We start from the raw sequence: 16,933 nt of genomic DNA, 5'->3' as shown, positions 1-16,933 counted from the left end.
GCGATGGATTTGAGTTCTCGGAGTTGCAGACACCTAGGTAATCAAACACCGTGGACTACTAAACTACCACAATAAACCCAAGACAAAATTGACCATATTACAATTCTACTACTAGGGAATCAAAATACTGTAGCCCTTTCCATCATCCTGGACCTTCCACGTATAATATCAAAAACTAAAACAGAATAAAAAAAGACAAACAAGTTGACAACAGATACTACATGGTGGCGCACCATCACCATGAAAAAATAAAGTCAAATGCAAACGAGACAAGTAACAAAGAGAAGTAAAAAAATTTATTGCAGTATTTGCTCCGCCAGAAGTGCTGGGGATTCCTTTTCGTTATCTCTTGGGTGACCTAATACATCAAAATCTAAATTTACAAAAAAACTCCCCTGCATGTAGGCCACATATACTGCATGCTTTGCTTTCAACCGAATAAATTATATCCAAGAGACTCCATTGTACAGCATGGGTAAACAAAAGGGAATAAAACAAAATTAAAAGTTAAAAGTTTTAAAAGTAGCTTCCCTGGAAACTAAGCTAAAGAAATCCATCCGGTGCTAGGTTAAACTCCAAGAACACTTTATTAAGAACATTAACAGACTAATTTTCAACATTCACTTTGTTTATTTTTTTAAACAGAATTTTTGTCAGCGATATAAACATTTTTGTCTTTTTTTGTTGTTAAACTATGATACAGTGGGAAAATCAAACAACCGAGTTTGCTGCACAACAGCGAAGGAGCTCCCACACAATGTTTTCCAAACATTTCCTTCTTGTGTTTTTTCTGTTTAACTTAAACATATCCTGGATCCAGATTAAATGTTCATCACAGACCAAAAGTTCACAATACTTGCTCTCTATCTCGTGCTTACATTTCATGTTTTGCGTGTCTGTAGTATTTTTGTATTTTCTGTATTAGAAAAACGTTGGTTCCTCATAATAGAGTTTGGCTGCAAAGAGTTTGTCTGTCTGAGAGTAACCGTATAGTCGATTAGGAAGTTCCGTCCTTGGCTGAGTACAGTGACCGTAAAGTCTGCACCACTCTGTTCGTCAGCTTGTGTGCACTCGTCAAGGGTATTTTCTTGTAAATAATGTCCGACTCCTTGATAGTGTCCACCCAAGGCACAGTTTTGCGTCCGTCCCGTTTCTTCGCCTCAGCCCAGACTCCAGAGTAGGACCCAGCCATCCAGTGCACCCTGTAGCCTGTGTTGGTCTTCTGGATGACGCGGGCGATCTGTGGCCGGTCCTTGTACTTGGGGCAGCAGAGGGCGATGACGTCCATGGAACCTACTGTCTCGTTCATGTGACCTGATGCCTCCGCAGAGTCACCGTGCTTCCTGGATCTTCGTGATGACTGGGGAAAGAAACAGCATTGTTACTACAACGTCCAGCTAACTACTGCACCGAGGGCAGTGAGAGCAGATACAGTGCCTTCAGAAAGTATTCACACCCCTTGACGTTTTCCACATTTTGTTGTGTTACAGTCTGAATTTAAAATGTATTCAAATTAGATTTGTTGTCACTGGCCTACACACAATACCCCATAATGTCAAAGTGAAATTGTGTTAATTAGATTCTTTAAAAAAAAAAAAATTTAATAAATGAATAACAAATGAAAAGCTGAAATGTCTTGAGTCAGTAAGTATTCAACCCCTTTGTTATGGATAGCCTAAAGAAGGTCAGGAGTAAACATTTGCTTGCCAAATCACATAAATTGAATGACTACCTCATCTCTGTACCCCACACATACAGATCATTGTAAGGTCCCTCAGTTGAGCAGAGTATTTCAAACACAGATTCAACCAAAGACCAGGGAGGTTTTCCAATGCCTCGCAAAGGGCACCTATTGGTAGATGGGTAAAAATGTAAATAAAAAACATTGAATATCCCATTGACCATGGTGAAGTTATTAATTACACTTTGGATGGTGTATCAATACACCCAGTCAGGAAGGAAACCGTTCAGGGATTTCCCCATGAGGCCAATGGTGACATTAAAACAGTTACAGAGTTTAATGGCTGTGACAGGAGAAAACTGAGGATGGCTCAACATTGTAGTTACTCCACAGCACTAACCTAATTGACAGAGTGAAAAGAAGGAAGGCTGTACATAATAACAATTATTCCAAAACATGCATCCTGTTTGCCACAAGGCACTAAAGTAATACTGCAAAACTTTTGGCAAAGCAATTCACTTTTTACAGAGTGTTATTGGATTTGCCCCAAACATACAACACATTACTGAGTGTGTACCACTCTCCATATTTTCAAGCATAGTGGTGGCTGCATCATGTTATGGGTATGCTTGTAATCGTTAAGGACTGGGGAGATTTTCAGGATACTAAAAAAACGGAATGGGTCTAAGCACAGGCACAATCATAGAGGAAAACCTGTTTCAGTCTGCTTTCCACCAGACACTGACAATAACCAAAAATACAAGGCCAAATCTACACTGGAATTGCTTACCAAGAAGATAGTCTATATTCCTGAGTGGCTGAGTTACAGTTTTGACTTAAATCTACTTGAAAATCTATGGTAAGACCTGAAAATGGTTGTCAAGCAATGCTCAACAACCAATTTGACAGAGCTTGAAGAATTTTGAAAATAATAATGGGAAAATGTTACACAATCCAGGTGTGGAAAGCTTTTAGAGACTTATCCAGAAAGACTCACAGCTGTAATCGCTACCAAAGGTGCTTCTACAAAGTATTGAGTCTTATGTAAATTAAATATTTCTATATTTAATTTTCAACAAACATGTTTCCACTTTGTCATTATGGGGTATTGTGTGTAGATGGGTGAGAACAAAAATCTATTTAATCCATTTTGAATTCAGGCTGTAACAACAAAACGTGGAATAAGTCAAGAAGTATGAATACTTTCTGAAGGCACTGTAGGTTTCAGTAGCCAACATGGCAGTCATCAGTCTTCTAAAAAGTCATTAACAGGGACAATAACAGCTGTAAGACAGCTGCAATAGGCTGCTTGGGGCTCACCCCTGGGGTTTTCTCGTCTCCGTCGCTCTCGTCGTCGTCCGTCTCAATAGGAGCCTGGTGGTGGTTCTTGTGGTCCTGGTGGCTGGACCCTCCCAGCAGTGAAGTGATGGCTTTGTTTCTGGCGTTAGCGCTGGCCGACGCCTCACCTTCCTCATCCTCCTCATCAGGGTCCAAGTGCTCCATCAGTAACTTGAACTGAGAGAGACAAGAATAGTAACCAGTCTGCTGCGCTCAGAGACAACACTAGTTCACCTTACTGCAGGGATCATCAACTAGGTTCAGCCGTGGGCCGATTTTTTGTTGAGCGGATGGTCGGGGGGCCGGAACATAATTACATATAGTTTGGAGACTGCAAATTGACCGCAAGAAGCCCAAACAGATCATGTTTGACTAAAACATAATCATTTCAAACCTTGCTTACATTTTATATGATCACATGTCTATTATGCGTAGGAATACTTGAGAACAGATTCCATAAATTAAAATCACTTGGAGCTGATTTCCTGGTGTTTTTACAGTCTTATGTCCAACAATAAAAGATTTAAAAATTGGGAGGGTTTAGAAAACTTTGGGGGCCAAATAAAACAACCCGCAGGCCGCCAGGTGGCAAACTCTGCCTTACTGCATAAACCTTTTACATGCTACAAAAATAAACTCCATCTGGCTCAATTCTGTTTCAATTCAGGAAATTCAGGAAGTAAACAAATTCAAAACTCAATTTTCCAAAACTCCATTATTTCCTTTATATGACCCAAAACAAAACAACTCAAGAGACTTTCAGAAAAAAGGAAGAGTGAGTGTGATCTCTTACATCTAGGTACTGTTTGACGATCCTCCTCTTGATGTCGTAGGTCAGTTCAACGTTGGCCAAGTCAGAGGTTAAAAAGTCCAAAGTCTGGCGTGGGCTGAAGTGCACATGACTCTTCCTGTTTACAGCCTTCTCGTACACCTTGGCCGATTCCGTCGGAGAGTACTTCTGGATTTTACTACAGTGGGCGGATGAAGAGGTTAAGTTTAGGTTATTTCTTCATTAACTGAAAAATTGGCATGGCAACATAAAAAGACAGAATACATATCAGTATCATATTGTGATCTTCCTAGCTCGGTCTTGTCCAGTGAGACGGTAAGGTGAGATGTTATGTAGTGACGTACCTGTCTGAGAAGCCATAGAGGTTCTTTAGGTGCTGCTTGAGAACCAACAGCAGAAGGATACCCTGCGAGGCGTTGGCAAAGTCCAACAGGGGGATGGGGTTGTCAGGCAGACGCTGCATCACCTTGTCCAAGTCCTCCATCTCCAGGTCAGAGTCAGAGTCAGACTCCACGTGGGCCTGGGCCCGGTGTTTGGGCTTCTTGGGCCTGTGGACCACCTCATCGTCCTCGTCACTGCTGTTGGAGCGGCTGCTGTGACGCTCCTCGTTCTCTTCCTCAGAGTTATCCTCCTCCGAGTGGTACTTCCTCTCTTTCTGCTTCTTCTCCCGCCGCCTCGGCTCTTTGAGAAGGGACTGCAGAGAGGACAGAGGAGTGAGTCAGTCATTCACAACCAAACAAAAGCTAGTGTTGGGGATTATTATAGGGTATAAAACCCACTATAGCTTGTATGTCTTTAAAAGTCACATTATAGGTAGTGTTTTTACAAACCAGTCCACGTGTGGCTATGTGTGATCTTGTGTGTATGACCTACCTCCTTGAAGGACTGCAGCAGGTTGCTGCCGGACACCGACAGGGTGATGTCTATGTGGTGCATGATGAACAGGGGCTCCTCCTGGCTCTGGTAGGGGAAACAGGCCAGGTTGTCTGCTATGTACAGGAGCATGTTTACCTCCATCTTCTGCAGGGGGGAAAAGTCACAATAACAACCATTACCTTCACCAAACTCTTACTTTGGTCTATCGGTTCATTCTGTCTATGTATACTGCTATAATTCTGATTCTTCTCAATGTGTATCTAGGGGAAGGAGGGACTCACCGAGCTGTCATCAAACAGGTTGAGCAGTGAGATGAGGAAGGCTCGTCGGTGCTGCCGGTTGGATCGGACCATAGAGAAGAGGTGGGCGCAGAGGGCCGAGGTGGTCTCGTCCTGCCGGTAGCCACGGATCACCGTACCCTTAGCTGACCAGATAGCTTGCTGTACCTGGTAGGACATCTTCATCCCCGCCACGGCCTTCATCTGGACACACAACCAAACACAATGCGTTATATACATTGATAACACACTACCAGCCTGTTGAGAGGCCACGCCGCTCTTTCTACCCTGAGACCGGCCCACAGACACTCACATGGATGAAGCCAGTGTACTTCTTATCAATCTCCACCAGCTGCTGGTCAGCCTTGTTCCTCATGGTGGGCTCTGGGTCTGTTCCCATGGCAATCAGGTAGGGCACACACTGAAAAAGAAGATGGATCACCAGCAGTTACAAAACTGTTGACAACAGTGATGCTTTTCACCATTATAATCACACATGTATTTTTTTTTACAAGGCCAGAGTTTAGGAATGATTTGTCTGAGAAGAGTAGCCCAATGGTATCCTGTATGGGTTTCTGAAGTGTTATGTACCTGCACAGGATGGATGAGGCCCTGGTTGAGTGTCAGGGCGATGACGTTGAGGGCAAAGTGTCGTACGTTGGACAGTGTGTGGAAGAAGGCCTCCAGCACCTGCTTCAGGTACAGCTGCATGATGGAGCTGCTCATGCCTGACGAGATGTCCCCCATCTCCTTCAGGTCCTCCTGCTTCGACAGCTTCTTCCCTGCAGACGCACAAAGACAAGAACCATTAGGAACCCTGAGCCTGGTTGAGCCGTATGGAAACTAGCCACTAGACATCATGGAGGCATGCCCTAACTAACACACCCAATATCCTGTGCCCCATTCTAACACTTTATTATATTGCTGTGCTTGTGTGTTTTCTTTGACCTGTTGTGAATAAATTAACTTTTGCTTGGGCCACCAATATGAACATGTATGCACTCTATTTTGTAAGTCACTTTGGATAAGGAAATGGCATATATAAGATTGAATAGACGCAGAGGTGAGACTCACACTGTTGGTCGGCCTCCTGCATGCGAGAATCCTCCTCCTGCAGGTATGTCTGCAGGTTCTTCAGCACCTGGATCTTCAGGTTGACAGAGCTCTTCCTGTCCGACAGGATGCCATTGTAAAGACTCTTCACATCCTGCATGAACATCAGCCCTGGGTACTGGATGAACTGGAAGCCTGGAGAACGGAGAGAGGGGGATGAGGTGTAAGAGAGAAGGAAAAAGATATTAGCCCAAGCACTGAGGAACCAGGGGAACAAAAGCCATTGGTGGTGGATGACAGAAGTTTGTTAGGACAACTAGTGGTCTGTGCTAGGGTGAAGTAAGGTTAGCTTTACCTAGACCAATGATGGCCTTGGTCTGAACTTCCTCATCTTCATGTTTGGTGAAGTACAGCAGAAGTTCCATCACTTTGTCCTTTATCACAACCTGAAGAGAAAAAGCAACAGTGACTGACAATACATCAAGTATTCAGGTCTTTAAACATCCCCAACAATACAAAAATATATCTCCCTTCTATTTCCGGGCCCTACCTTGCTGGGGCCCTTGAACTCCTCCTGGTCAAAGTCAAAGTGGCGACAGAGCGCCCCCACAGTGAACAGCGAACGCAGCAAGGCCGGTTTATTAGCAGCCAGAACAGGGTTGTTGCAATCCTCTGAGTGCTGGGTCTTCAGCTTGGTCAGGGCACCATAGTAACGGTTGAAACAAGCCCAAACAAACTTGTAGTTGTGAGTGACCCGGTTCACGACAGCTCCAAGACAGCTCACACAGTGTTGCACAACCTGCGGGAAAAAAAAGATGACAGAATAACTTAAAACCGGTCCTTCACATTTGATTGGTTCCTTCACGGTTATTTTAGTATTGAACCTGGCTACAAGCTGTAGCTTTTACTAGAGATGTACCGTCATGCCGTATTTGATGGTGAGCTTCATCAGGTCTTCCTCTATGGTGGTGAGGAAGGTCTCAGAGGGGTGCTCCATCAGAGGGATCACCAGCTCCAGGATCTTGGCCACGTTACAGATCACCATGAAGTCACTCTGGGTCTGGAAACAAGATCAAATTCATATTGATACAGTCACAGAGATTTCTAATGTGAGACAAAGCTGGACCTGTTGGTCATGTTGTTGTATAAAACGTGTACTGACAATAATCAACCACTAGATGGCCCTAGAGCGCTATGTAAAAACCAAGTGGCTACTTTTTGCTTGAACTTTCTTACACCGGTCTCAATGTTTCAACATATTGAGGAGAGGTTTGTGTGGGTCCTTACATTGCACTTGGTGGTGAGGTAAGGCTGCATGGTCATGGCATGTTTGACCATCAGCTGGGCTCGATTCTTACTGAACAGGAAGAGGGTGGTGATGCAAGACACCAGACGATTGGAGTTCACCCCCTTGTTCTCGATATCTGAAAAAGAAACACAGATCCTTCCTTCAGTCTCAACTGGACTTTCTATCATATCATAATCAACAGTACATTGATGTGTCAGGATATATGGCGATTCGCAATCTAAACCATTGCAATCTAAACTGTGAGTGACCTCCATACCAGCAAGAGACTCTTCGTATTTGAGGATGTGTTCCACTAGATTGTCCACCAGCTGAACGCAGGCCTTTCTGGCTGGTTTATAGGAAGCATCTTCCTCCGTCTTCAGCAGCTAAGTAAGGGGGAGGTTGTGAGGTGAGGCACACAACGTAAATCTTTCTGGAACTTGTTCGTAACAGCTCTCACATGAGAAAAGTGATATGAACAAGTCACAGTAGACCTAGAGTAAACAGCATAACTTCCCCCTGTGCTTAAAACTTACCACGACCACAAATAAATGGGACCTCAACGAACCTGAGCCAATGCGAAAAAAGTTCTGAATGTGACTCGAGGCCAACTACCGCCACGTAACACACTCCGACAACTGGAAATACTCACGTTTTGAAGCAGCTGCTCAAACCAGTCATAGCCTGTATCTTTGCATGCAGACACCTAGGAAAGATGATGTCATCAGGTCAAGACATGTTGAACAGGCAACCTTCAAAATACAGACTGAGATGTACATTGGAAAGTTATTTGACAGTTCTGTACTCAGCTTTGAGCCCTGGAACTCACCACGTCTGTGATGTTGAGGATTTTACGGGTCATGGCGTCTTTATCGTGATTGGGTGTAGGGGTGAACCAGAGTTTCTGGAAGGTCTCATTCACAAGTTTCTGAAAAAGCAAGAGGAGCAAACTTTGAAATTCGCACACGAATGTGCACACGGCGACAGGTAACGTTCTGCAGCCCTGTGAAGTGTCCACCTACAAATGAAACGCGGACATTTATTACAGACGCAGACCGATACACACCTTGATGCCCTCCTCGTCGTTGACCCTGCGGATCATCTTGACACACATCTCAGTGATCTTGTTGAAAGTGGGTTGCTCCAGACAGATGTCTCTCAAGATCTTGATCACCCTCTTCCTCACACTGATACCCGTGTCCTAGAAACAAGAGGGGTGCAAAGAGTTCAGATGGGAATGCAACATCCGCCATATCTTTACACATTTTCAGTCCAGCGCTACCTCTGCCGTAGAAGCGATCATTATAGATATCATCGAAAATAAATTAAACATTAAATAAATAATGTCATATTAACAAAACGACAATCTGAGTTACTTTTGTTGAGTAAAGGAGAAATGATAGCTGTTCAAATGCATTGTGTTTACATTTGAGAAGCCTGCAGTTCTCCAGCAGAGCCCTGGGTGGCAGTGTGGAGAAATTAATATTACCTTAGGTGAACTTTTACACTTGGAATGAACTCTCAGCTAGAGGTGGGAAGTGTCATCGGCCCAGTTCCATTTCTCACTACTCTGTCTCAGCTGATACTTTCTCATTCTCCTAGAAAGGGCTCTGAGCCATGTTATCCTCTCTAACAGCTTGTTTGCGCATTGCTCAAAGAGTTGCACTTCACAGCTGTGTTTAGGGTGTCACGCTGTGACTCTGTATCTGTGCATAAAGATGTGTGATAACCTGCTTGCTCAGGTGTGTATTATGGTGCGTGTGTGTTCGTTACCAGTATTCTCTCGATCAGCATGTCGTAGTACTGCTCTGTGAGCTGGGGTCTGCTCAGCACAAAGCGTCCCAGCAGCTCCACTGCAGCCTCGCGAACACTGGTGGAGTTGTCCATCAGACGACCATGGACCCCGCGCTGCATGTCCAACTGATGAGAGGAGAGGATGAGGACTGAGGAGACACTTATGCACAGACAAACATACATATATATATATACACACACACACACACACACACACACACACACACACACACACACACACACACACACACACACACACACACACACAGGGAAAAAAGTATTTGATCCCCTGACGATTTTGTACGTTTGCCCACTTACAAAGAAATGATCAGTCTATAATTTTAATAGTAGGTTTATTTGAACAGTGAGAGACAGAACAACAACAAAAAATCTAGAAAAACGCATGTCAAAAATGATTTGCATTTTAATGAGGGAAATAAGTATTTGACCCCTCTGCAAAACATGACTTAGTACTTGGTGGCAAAACCCTTGTTGGTAATCACAGAGGTCAGACGTTTCTTGTAGTTGGCCACCAGGTTTGCACACATCTCAGGAGCGATTTTGTCCCACTCCTCTTTGCAGATCTTCTCAAAGTCATTAAGGTTTCGAGGCTGACGTTTGGCAACTCGAACCTTCAGCTTTTCTATGGGATTAAGGTCTGGCGACTGGCTAGGCCACTCCAGGACCTTAATGTGCTTCTTCTTGAGCCACTCCTTTGTTGCCTTGGCTGTGTGTTTTGGGTCATTGTCATGCTGGAATACCCATCCACGACCCATTTTCAATGCCCTGGCTGAGGGAAGGAGGTTCTCACCCAAGATTTGTCGGAAAATGGCCCCGTCCATCGTCCCTTTGATGCGGTGAAGTTGTCCTTTCCCCTTAGCAGAAAAACACCCCCAAAGCATAATGTTTCCACCTCCATGCTTGACGGTGGAGATGGTGTTCTTGGGGTCATAGGCAGCATTCCTCCTCCTCCAAACACGGCGAGTTGAGTTGATGTCAAAGAGCTCCATTTTGGTCTCATCTGACCACAACACTCTCACCAGTTGTCCTCTGAGTCATTAAGATGTTCATTGGCAAACTTCAGACGGGCATGTATATGTATTCTTGAGCAGGGGGACCTTGCGGGCGCTGCAGGATTTCAGTCCTTCACGGCGTAGTGTGTTACCAATTATTTTCTTGGTGACTATGGTCCCAGCTGCCTTGAGATCATTGACAAGATCCTCCCGTGTAGTTCTGGGCTGATTCCTCACCGTTCTCATGATCATTGCAACGCCACGAGGTGAGATCTTGCATGGAGCCCCAGGCCGAGGGATATTGACAGATCTTTTGTGTTTCTTCCATTTGCGAATAATCGCACCAAATGTTGTCACCTTCTCACCAAGCTGCTTGGCGATGGTCTTGTAGCCCATTCCAGCCTTGTGTAGGTCTACAATCTTGTCCCTGACATCCTTGGAGAGCTCTTTGGTCTTGGCCATGGTGGAGAGTTTGGAATCTGATTGATTGATTGCTTCTGTGGACAGGTGTCATTTTTACAGGTAACAAGCTGCGGTTAGGAGCACTCCCTTTAAGAGTGTGCTCCTAATCTCAGCTCGTTACCTGTATAAAAGACACCTGGGAGCCAGAAATCTTTCTGATTGAGAGGGGGTCAAATACTTATTTCCCTCATTAAAATGCAAATCAATTTATAACATTTCTGACATGTGTTTTTCTGGATATTTTTGTTGTTATTCTGTCTCTCACTGTTCAAATAAACCTACCATTAAAATTATAGACTGATCCTTTCTTTGTCAGTGGGCAAACGTACAAAATCAACACACACACACACACACACACACACACACACACACACACACACACTGGCTCGCAAAAGTATTCACCACCTTGACATTTTTCCTTTTGTTGCTTTACAACGTAATTAAAATTGATTTTTTGGGGGGGGGGCTTGTATCATTTGATTTACACAACATGCCTACGACTTTGAAGATGCAAAATATTTTTTCTTGTGAAACAAACAAGAAATATGACAAAAAAAACAGAAAACTTGAGCATGCATAACTATTCACCCTCCCAAAGTCAATACTTTGTAGAGCCACCTTTTGCAGCAATTACTGCTGCAAGTCTCATGGGGTATGTCTCTATAAGCTTGGCACAAATAGCCACTGGGATTTTTGCCCATTCTTCAAGGCAAAACTGCTCCAGCTCCTTCAAGTTGGATGGGTTCCGCTGGTGTACAGCAATCTTTAAGTTATACCACAGATCTCAATTGGATTGAGGTCTGGGCTTTGACTAGGCCATTCCAATACATTAAAATGTTTCCCCTTAAAACATTCGAGTGTTGCTTTAGCAGTATGCTTAGGGTCATTGTCCTGCTGGAAGGTGAACCTCCGTCCCAGTCTCAAATCTCTTGAAGACTGGAACACATTTCCCTTAAGAATTTCCCTGTATTTAGCACCATCCATCATTCCTTCAATTCTGACCAGTTTCCCAGTCCCTGCCGATGAAAAACATCCCCTTAGCATGATGCTGCCACCACCATGCTTTACTGTGACAAAGCGTTTTCCTTGATGGCCAAAAAGCTCAATTTTAGTGTCATCTGACCAGAGTACCCCTTCTTCCATATGTTTGGGGAGTCTCCCACATGCCTTTTGGCGAACACCAAACATGTTTTCTTATTTTTTTCTTTAAGAAATTGCTTTTTTTCTGACCACTCTTCTGTAAAGCCCAGCTCTGTGGAGCTTACAGCTTAAAGTGGTCCTATGGACAGATACTCCAATCTCCACTGTGGAGCTTTGCAGCTCCTTCAGGGTTATCTTTGGACTCTTTGTTGCCTCTCTGATTAATGCCCTCCTTGCCTGGTCCTTGAGTTTTGGTGGGCGGCTCTCTCTTGGCAGGTTTGTTGTGGTGCCATATTCTTTACATTTTTTAAATAATGGATTTAATGGTGCTCTGTGGGATAACAACAAAGTCTCTGATATTTTTTTAGAACCTAACCCTGATCTGTACTTCTCCACAACTTTGTCCATGACCTGTTTGGAGAGCTTCTTGGTCTTCATGGTGCCACCCCTTGCTTAGTGGTGTTGCAGACTCTGAGGCCATTCAGAACAAGTGTATATATACACTGAGATAATGTGACGGAACGTGTGACACTTAGATTGCACACAGGTGGACTTTATTTAATTCATTCTGTGACTTCTGAAGGTAATTGGTTGCATCAGATCTTATTTAGGGGCTTCATAGCAAAGGGGGCGAATACATATGCACACACCACTTTTCCATTTTTAATTTTTTCAGAATTATTTGAAACAAGTTATTTTTTTCATTTCACTTCAACAATTTGGACTATTTTGTGTATGTCCATTACATGAAATCCAAATATAAATCCATTTGAATTACAGGTTGTAATGCAACAAAATAGGAAAAACGCCAAGGGGGATGAATACTTTTGCAAGGCACTGCAGGTGGATCAGTTTTCGTGTTGGGTAGAGCAGACTCACCCTGGCTAGAATACTGGGGTCTACAGCCACCACCTCAGACAAACACTTCATGGCTTTAGTTCTGACAGCTATGGCACTCTCCCCCAGCACTCTCAGGATCTGTTTGAGAGGAGAGAGAGGGAACAGAGATCCATTCTTTACAAACCATACACAAAGCACCAAGTTTACCATACGCTGGTTCACAACACGCAGGAATGAAACAAAATCACCCTCTTACCTGTGTTAAATAAATATCGAAGCTCTGCGCGAACGGCCTCATAGAGGCCAAATATCTGACAATCAGGCAGGAGTCGTCATAGTCCACAGTGTCAGAGTTCATCCTGTGGGGGAAAAGAGAGACAGGCCAACATTGAGGATGAGCCACATTTACACTTGAGTCATTTAGCAGACACTCTTACCCAGAGTGACTTACAGGACAAATTAGGGTTAAGAGCCTTGCGCAAGTGCTCATCGACAGGTTTTTCCACGTAGTCGGCAAAGGGACGCGACCCAGCAATCTTTCCGGTTACTGAGCGGGACAGCGAGGGTTGAGTCCTACCTCAATGTGCTGAACTGCGAGGGCGCGGTCTTGATGATGTTGCGGAGGTACTTCTTGCGGGCCTCAGCTCTCTGCATGATCTCGCCGGTGCTCTCGATGTCCTTGGCGTGGTGCTGGCCTTCAGAAGAGTCCTCGTCCCCTCGCTGGTTCTGAGACTTCATGGCTTTTTCTGTCTCTGTCAAAGTGTCTCTGAACCACTGAGCTATGTAGAACTTCCTGGCAAACTGAGGAGCAGCAGCGGAAATTAAGAGTTACACCTCTCATCTGATATGTAAGTAACGAGCAGTTATTACTACAGTATGTGCATTAAACACACTCACAACTAGAGATGGATCCGTCTCTGCGTTCTCATCCATGTAATCCAGCAGGGCTTTCTGTAGCTGCTGGGTCTCATCATTGCCTTGGGTCTGGGTTGGAAATACAGCAAGAATATTGAGGATGAGGTTGAGCATTGTCATTGTCAACCTAAAATGTGTGTGTGTTCAGAGTGTTCTGTGTTTGACTGAACGTTTACCTCTTTGAGGATGCGGTCAATGGTGCGCTGGTCCATCTGGCTGGTGACTGCGTCTTTCCGCAGGCGGGCAGCGACCGTGCCCAGGTAGTCAAGCGATGCCACCCTCAGAGCCATCTCCGTCTGCTTATTACTGAACTGGTGCACCTGGAACAGTGGATCGGGAGAAGAGTGTCGTTCAGGCTGTTCTTTTTTTCCCACAACAGCAAAGAACTCACCAGTGTAGGGATGGGCATTTTAAATAACGTAACTATTTTTGGGGGATATCCGGATAGTCGAAATACATGTGTTTTTAAATGTGTTATGTTTTTAACCTGAGCTTCTGCTACAGCAGCGGACTGGGGAGTGACTGGTGTGCGAGACGGAGAGAGAGACTAGTAAAGTTGCAACGCCATCTCACGCTAGACAAACTTGTAACGGTTGCCATAGTTCATCTATCTGACAGTGTATGTCTAGACTGCATCAAATCAATGTAGAGATGTAGATAGCTAGCTTTGAGGCTATAATATGCTGCGCTCCCCCATCCGAGTCAACAAATAACAACAACTCCATTCAGATTAAACAACAGCCTACCTGTCGGTTGTAGCCCACGCCTTCTCATTTACCAAACATTTTATTCCGTCATTTTTTTATAAAATGTTGGAATGCTTAGAGATCTCTCCCTTCACTTGCTACACATGGAACCTTTGCTGCTTTGAATGGCCGACAAAAACAAGCAGCTACACGCGGGAAACGTGTGTAGGCTACCGCTATGTTTATTTTGTGGAGCGCACGGCATAAAAATAAAAAAATACAGTTAAAAGTTTGTTTTATTAAATAAAAAATGTCAAACGTCATGGTACTATATATCCTTGTATGGAATAACGTCACAGAGAATTTAACATTTCGACAAAGACTTTTCATTGTTAAAATAGTCCTATATTATTTTCTTATTTTTAGGATTACTCACACAAGTAATCCAATAGTAATGTATGTTCGGATATCTGGATAAACGTCCCCATCCCTACACCAGAGGAGTCCTTTGTGCTTTTATCTCTACTGCCAGCCAATAACTAATTGATTTAGCTGAATCTTAGTTTCTATGACGGATGGACTCACCAGTAGACGTCCCAGCAGACTGAGGAGAAGCTCTGAAGCTGGCCACTCTGGTTTGTTCACCGTAGACAGCAGGTCCTGGACAAAGTTCTCAAACAACGGCCGGTAGTCCTCCTCTCCCTGCTTACTGCCACACCTGAAACACAGACAGAGGGAAGTTTGATCGAAGAGCTTACAGTATCATAACAGATATCTTACAAAAACATTTAGCCCTTTTTCTCCCCAATTTCGTGATATCGCTGCAACTCCCGTACAGACTCGGCAAAGGTCGAGAGCCACGCGTCCTACGAAACACGACCCCGCCAAGCTTCTTGACACACTACTCGATTAACCCGGAAGCCAGCCGCACCAACGTGACGGAGGAAACACTGTACAGCCACTAGCACCGTGATGCAGTGCCTTAGACCGCTGCGCCACTCGGGAGGCCATACCGTCTTCTCATAACAGTTAGGATGTAGTTTGATTTTGAGAATGAGAGATCAACTTACTTCTTTAGGAAAACGGACAGGAAGTTCTGAGCTGCTCTCATGGCCGTCTCATAAGAGTTAGTGATCAGGACATCTTGATCCACCTGGGAAAATAGAGAGCGCTTGTGAACAAACTAAATACAGAAGTCTTTGGCCGAGAATTCTGTCGAATCATCACTAGCCCAGGTAGTACATGGCATCTCTAACGTACCTTCTTGTTGTACTCATCGTCGTGACTGTCCCTGTTGTTGGGGAGGTGCACCACACACTGGATGAGCTGAAGCACCAGAGCTGTGACCATCTGGATGTACATGGGCTCCCCATCCTTATCACTGCTGTTCAGCCTAGGGACGCACACATAGACAAAGAAACACGGACAATTCATTTCAGCAGATAAACACGATGAAAAGAACCAGAAACGCATTTGAAAAATAAGGCCAACGTCCTAAATTTCAAACTGTTTCTTGAGAACTATGACATGGCTTGGTCTCTCGTGGCACATGTTCTCTACAGGTGCAGTTACCTGAAGTTCCTGAGGCTGCGTTTGCTGGTGGGTAGTCTGGCCAGAGAGGTGAAGATCTCTTCCAGGATGAGCTGCCTGTGCTTCTCATAGCGAGAGAACACCTAAGGGAGATCAGGAGAAAAGGCTCATCATCGGAGTCTCACACACACTATACACACACACACACTATACACACACACACACTATACACACACATTGTAATATTGTACATTTGTAATAATAGAGTAATCATGTTTTGTATGATGAATTGTTTTATTTGATGTAATTGTTCTAATCCTGTTTGGACCCCAGGAAGAGTAGCTGCTGCCTTGGCAGCCGCTAATGGGGATCCTAATAAATACAAATAAATGAAAGAGTTACCCTGACATTGCTATACATAATACATACACAATGAAAGGAAATATATTCTAGAACAAATCCAGACTCCATGGGAACCCTGGTTTGAAGCACCACATCAAGAGCAACCCTGGCACTGCTATACAAGGGCTGTATGGATGCACAATAAAGGGAACTTTATTTATATTGACTCTGTACCGGTACCCCCCTGTATATAGCCCCGCTATTATTATTTATTTGTTATTCTTATCTCTTACTTTTTTAGGGATTTTCGTAAAACTACATTGTTGGCGAAGGGCGAAGCATTTCACTGTAAGGTCTACACCTGTTGTATTCGGCGCATGTGACAACTCAATGGGAACCATGTTTTGGATTCTTACCGCAGTCACTAGTTTGATGGCACACAGCTGTAGCTCACTGACACTCTCCACAAAGAATGGAGTGATGCCCATGGAGGAGACCTCAGGTAAGGAGAAAGGGAGAGATGGGTCACAAGGTGAGCAGGGGTCAGAAAAGGTCAGAGGGCATGACCCCCAGGGATAGCACTAGGAGCCGAGTCTCACCTGTAGGATGGTGGTGTCCGTCAACAGCTGGATCTCCAGGAGCTCAGAGATGTTGCTGACGATGTCACACACCTTGTTGTAGAGCATGATGATCACCCTCTGCTTGTGTGTGGAGCTTTTAGCCCTCTTAGCCCTGGAGCTCAGATAGCCACCTGGGTGGGAGACGGGAGGAGAGACAATGAGAAAAACTGAGCAAAGACCCTCTCCACAGTCAGTCATGGCAGGAATATGCATAACAGTGGCCCGGTAGTTCAGAGACGGACCACACTGCCTTGAATATACACACTATGTTTATTCTTTACATGAAC

At 44.4% G+C, this 16,933-nt stretch overlaps 1 protein-coding gene across 5 annotated transcripts in view; it reads right to left on the bottom strand.

The window, feature by feature from the left end:
• Positions 1–274: 274 nt before the first annotated feature.
• Positions 275–16,933, bottom strand: part of LOC106563887 (nipped-B-like protein) — a 48,165-nt gene continuing 31,506 nt past the window's right edge. For all 5 annotated transcript variants that reach the window (XM_014129821.2, XM_014129829.2, XM_014129851.2 and 2 more), the window contains 29 exons: positions 16,626–16,777; positions 16,443–16,523; positions 15,727–15,827; positions 15,415–15,547; positions 15,225–15,307; positions 14,740–14,872; positions 13,645–13,788; positions 13,451–13,537; positions 13,131–13,354; positions 12,810–12,912; positions 12,593–12,691; positions 9,078–9,224; positions 8,371–8,505; positions 8,134–8,232; positions 7,957–8,010; positions 7,582–7,690; positions 7,304–7,440; positions 6,936–7,076; positions 6,567–6,815; positions 6,372–6,462; positions 6,038–6,211; positions 5,555–5,745; positions 5,277–5,384; positions 4,967–5,167; positions 4,683–4,829; positions 4,154–4,503; positions 3,813–3,987; positions 3,002–3,196; positions 275–1,360 (listed from right to left, as the gene is read on the bottom strand). In XM_014129821.2, the coding sequence (XP_013985296.1) occupies positions 998–1,360; positions 3,002–3,196; positions 3,813–3,987; positions 4,154–4,503; positions 4,683–4,829; positions 4,967–5,167; positions 5,277–5,384; positions 5,555–5,745; positions 6,038–6,211; positions 6,372–6,462; positions 6,567–6,815; positions 6,936–7,076; positions 7,304–7,440; positions 7,582–7,690; positions 7,957–8,010; positions 8,134–8,232; positions 8,371–8,505; positions 9,078–9,224; positions 12,593–12,691; positions 12,810–12,912; positions 13,131–13,354; positions 13,451–13,537; positions 13,645–13,788; positions 14,740–14,872; positions 15,225–15,307; positions 15,415–15,547; positions 15,727–15,827; positions 16,443–16,523; positions 16,626–16,777 (4,406 nt within the window). In that variant the 3' untranslated portion in view covers positions 275–997. The remainder of the gene's footprint in view (positions 1,361–3,001; positions 3,197–3,812; positions 3,988–4,153; positions 4,504–4,682; positions 4,830–4,966; positions 5,168–5,276; positions 5,385–5,554; positions 5,746–6,037; positions 6,212–6,371; positions 6,463–6,566; positions 6,816–6,935; positions 7,077–7,303; positions 7,441–7,581; positions 7,691–7,956; positions 8,011–8,133; positions 8,233–8,370; positions 8,506–9,077; positions 9,225–12,592; positions 12,692–12,809; positions 12,913–13,130; positions 13,355–13,450; positions 13,538–13,644; positions 13,789–14,739; positions 14,873–15,224; positions 15,308–15,414; positions 15,548–15,726; positions 15,828–16,442; positions 16,524–16,625; positions 16,778–16,933) is intronic.

Source organism: Salmo salar, chromosome ssa01 (genome assembly GCF_905237065.1).
Source record: "Salmo salar chromosome ssa01, Ssal_v3.1, whole genome shotgun sequence".
In the NCBI taxonomy this organism is placed as follows: Eukaryota; Metazoa; Chordata; class Actinopteri; order Salmoniformes; family Salmonidae; genus Salmo; species Salmo salar.
The sequence above is the reverse complement of the archived record's forward strand: the minus strand, read 5'-3'. Positions and strand labels throughout refer to the sequence as shown.